Source organism: Pimephales promelas, chromosome 17 (assembly GCF_988280905.1).
Source record: "Pimephales promelas chromosome 17, fPimPro1.hap1.1, whole genome shotgun sequence".
NCBI classification, from domain to species: Eukaryota; Metazoa; Chordata; class Actinopteri; order Cypriniformes; family Leuciscidae; genus Pimephales; species Pimephales promelas.
In genome coordinates, this window is record NC_142785.1 from 1,788,566 (window position 1) to 1,791,065 (window position 2,500).

A 2,500-nucleotide genomic window follows, 5' to 3' on the forward strand; every position below is an offset into this window, starting at 1 on the left:
CGAGTGAATGATTTGCTTGAATCAGTGTGTTCCTGGAAGTGTGTGTTCATGCTGAGTCTAATCTCCATCAGATCGCCCTCTCTCAGCGCTCCTGTAATATCTCCAGTGTAATAACTCTTCCACAGATGGATCCTGCTGGTCACACAATCTTGTTTGTCTGATCAACAGTTGTTAGAGAGAGTGTGTGTGTGTGTGTGTGTGTGTGATTTGACCCAGTTTCTGTGATTAATCATCCCGTGTTCTCGGTGGGATGATATTGTTGGCTCTTTTGTTGAGTGAGTTTGCGCTCCGCTATTGTGTTAAAGTGTAGTTTTGTCTCTCTCATCTACATGGTCTTCTTTTTCATTAACGCGACTCTAATTTTTCTCGTGTGTGTATTACTAATACACATTAATTTAGAAATGTAATTTTATTGTTTGTTTTTTCCATTCCAACTTTCACTTGTATTTGTTCTAGGTCATTATACATCATTTGTTTGGTGGTTTTAGAAATAAAAAGGTAATATGATAATGTGTGTGTGTGTGTTAGTGAATGAGTGACTTGTGCATGTGTGTTTTAAAAAATATAAACAAATGATAAAAATGAATGTTGCACAAACTGATATTAGTGTGAAAGTTGTTGGTTTGTCAATGGTCTGTAATATTATCTATCGTCCTATTATATTATCTATTATTATCTATTAATATTATCTATCATCCTGAGAGCAAAGCTTATGAAGAATATCAGATGCTGCAGACGTCACTGTTTTCAGCAGTTTTTGTTATTGTACATGTAATTGTGTAAAATGTGTGTACAGTGAGCTTACAGGAGGGAATACAGACCAGGAATACATAAACATGTTGTCGGAGGCTGCCTGTGAAAGCATATGTGAGTGATGTGGAGTTATTCATGCTTGTTTTTATCTTTAAATAGGAGACTATTTCGGCATCCTCATGGATCAGAAGGTGACCAGCTTCCCGTTTAATGTGACGGAGAACCCCATGTACTGGGGCAGCACCGCAAACTACCTGGGCTTGGCCTTAATGTGAGTCCATTCATAATCCGATTCATTCCTAGTGAAAATATTTCTATTTGCAATTTTTTTTTTTTTACTGAATCATTTTGTTGGCTATTATCGTATGTCGGCATCATTTAAGTGAAAATTCAAATTGATAAACAATTTCAGGATGTTCTCTTGTATGATTTGAGAATGATGTCACATATTATTTGATTGGTGACATAGAAATATTATATTATTATATAAATCTAATATAATATTTCTTTACGTCTGCATGAAATGGAAATTTACAACATCTATTTTCTAAATGTATATTATCGATATTATTACGAAAAATTTCATCCAATGCATTTTTTTTCTGGTAGTTTTAAAAGTGCCCCTATTATGTTTTTATGAATGTATCCTTTCATGTAGAGTGTAATAAACACTCCCTCCAGAAAAACGCAATCATATGATTTAGTGCGTAATCAGCCAAAGTCTGCATATTTATGCAGGGATGTTTTTTCAAATACGCTGCACTTTTGCCGCATAAATTAACGTTTTCCGTGCAAAATATGCGGGGGTTGCATGATTTCATAATCCTCGCATTTTCGTAGCAAAAAAGTCACATATATTTTAGCAGAAAGTTGCGTTTGCTTCACACAAGAGCCGCTGCTTGCCACTGTTGCCATGGGAACGTTATGAAGTGACGGAACCTGTTGCCATTGGAACGTTACGAAGTGACGTAACCTGTTGCCGTAGGAACGTTATGAAGTGACATAACCTGTTGCCATGGGAACGTTATGAAGTGACATAACCTGTTGCCATGGGAACATTATGAAGTACACGTAACCTGTTGCCATGGGAATGTTACGAAGTTATGTAACCTGTTGCCACGGGGAACGTTTTGAAGTGACGTAACCCGTTGCCATGGGAACGTTATGAAGTGACGTAACCTGTTGCCATGGGAACGTTACGAAGTGACGTAACCTGTTGCCATGGGTACGTTACGAAGTGACGTAATCTGTTGCCATGGGAACGTCATGAAGTGACGGAACCTGTTGCCATTGGAACGTTACGAAGTGACGTAACCTGTTGCTGTAGGAACGTTATGAAGTGACATAACCTGTTGCCATGGGAACGTTATGAAGTGACATAACCTGTTGCCATGGGAACATTATGAAGTACACGTAACCTGTTGCCATGGGAATGTTACGAAGTTATGTAACCTGTTGCCATGGGAACGTTTTGAAGTGACGTAACCCGTTGCCATGGGAACGTTATGAAGTGACGTAACCTGTTGCCATGGGAACGTTACGAAGTGATGTAACCTGTTGCCATGGGTACGTTATGAAGTGACGTAACCTGTTGCCATGGGAACGTTACGAAGCGATGTAACCTGTTGCCATTGGAACGTTATGAAGTGACGTAACCTGTTGCCATGGGAACGTTACGAAGTGACATAACCTGTTGCCATGGGAACGTTGCGAAGTGACGTAACCTGTTGACTTGGGAACGATATGA

At 39.0% G+C, this 2,500-nt stretch overlaps 2 protein-coding genes across 3 annotated transcripts in view; one reads left to right on the top strand and one right to left on the bottom strand.

Annotated features, from left to right (window-relative positions):
• Positions 1-2,500, bottom strand: part of nt5m (5',3'-nucleotidase, mitochondrial) — a 339,382-nt gene that overhangs the window by 256,946 nt on the left and 79,936 nt on the right. The gene's annotated exons all lie outside the window — the stretch shown is intronic.
• The window catches only part of pemt (phosphatidylethanolamine N-methyltransferase), an 83,100-nt gene that overhangs the window by 53,604 nt on the left and 26,996 nt on the right, over positions 1-2,500 (top strand). For both annotated transcript variants that reach the window (XM_039680576.2, XM_039680575.2), the window contains exon 5: positions 913-1,024. In XM_039680576.2, the coding sequence (XP_039536510.2) occupies positions 913-1,024 (112 nt within the window). The remainder of the gene's footprint in view (positions 1-912; positions 1,025-2,500) is intronic.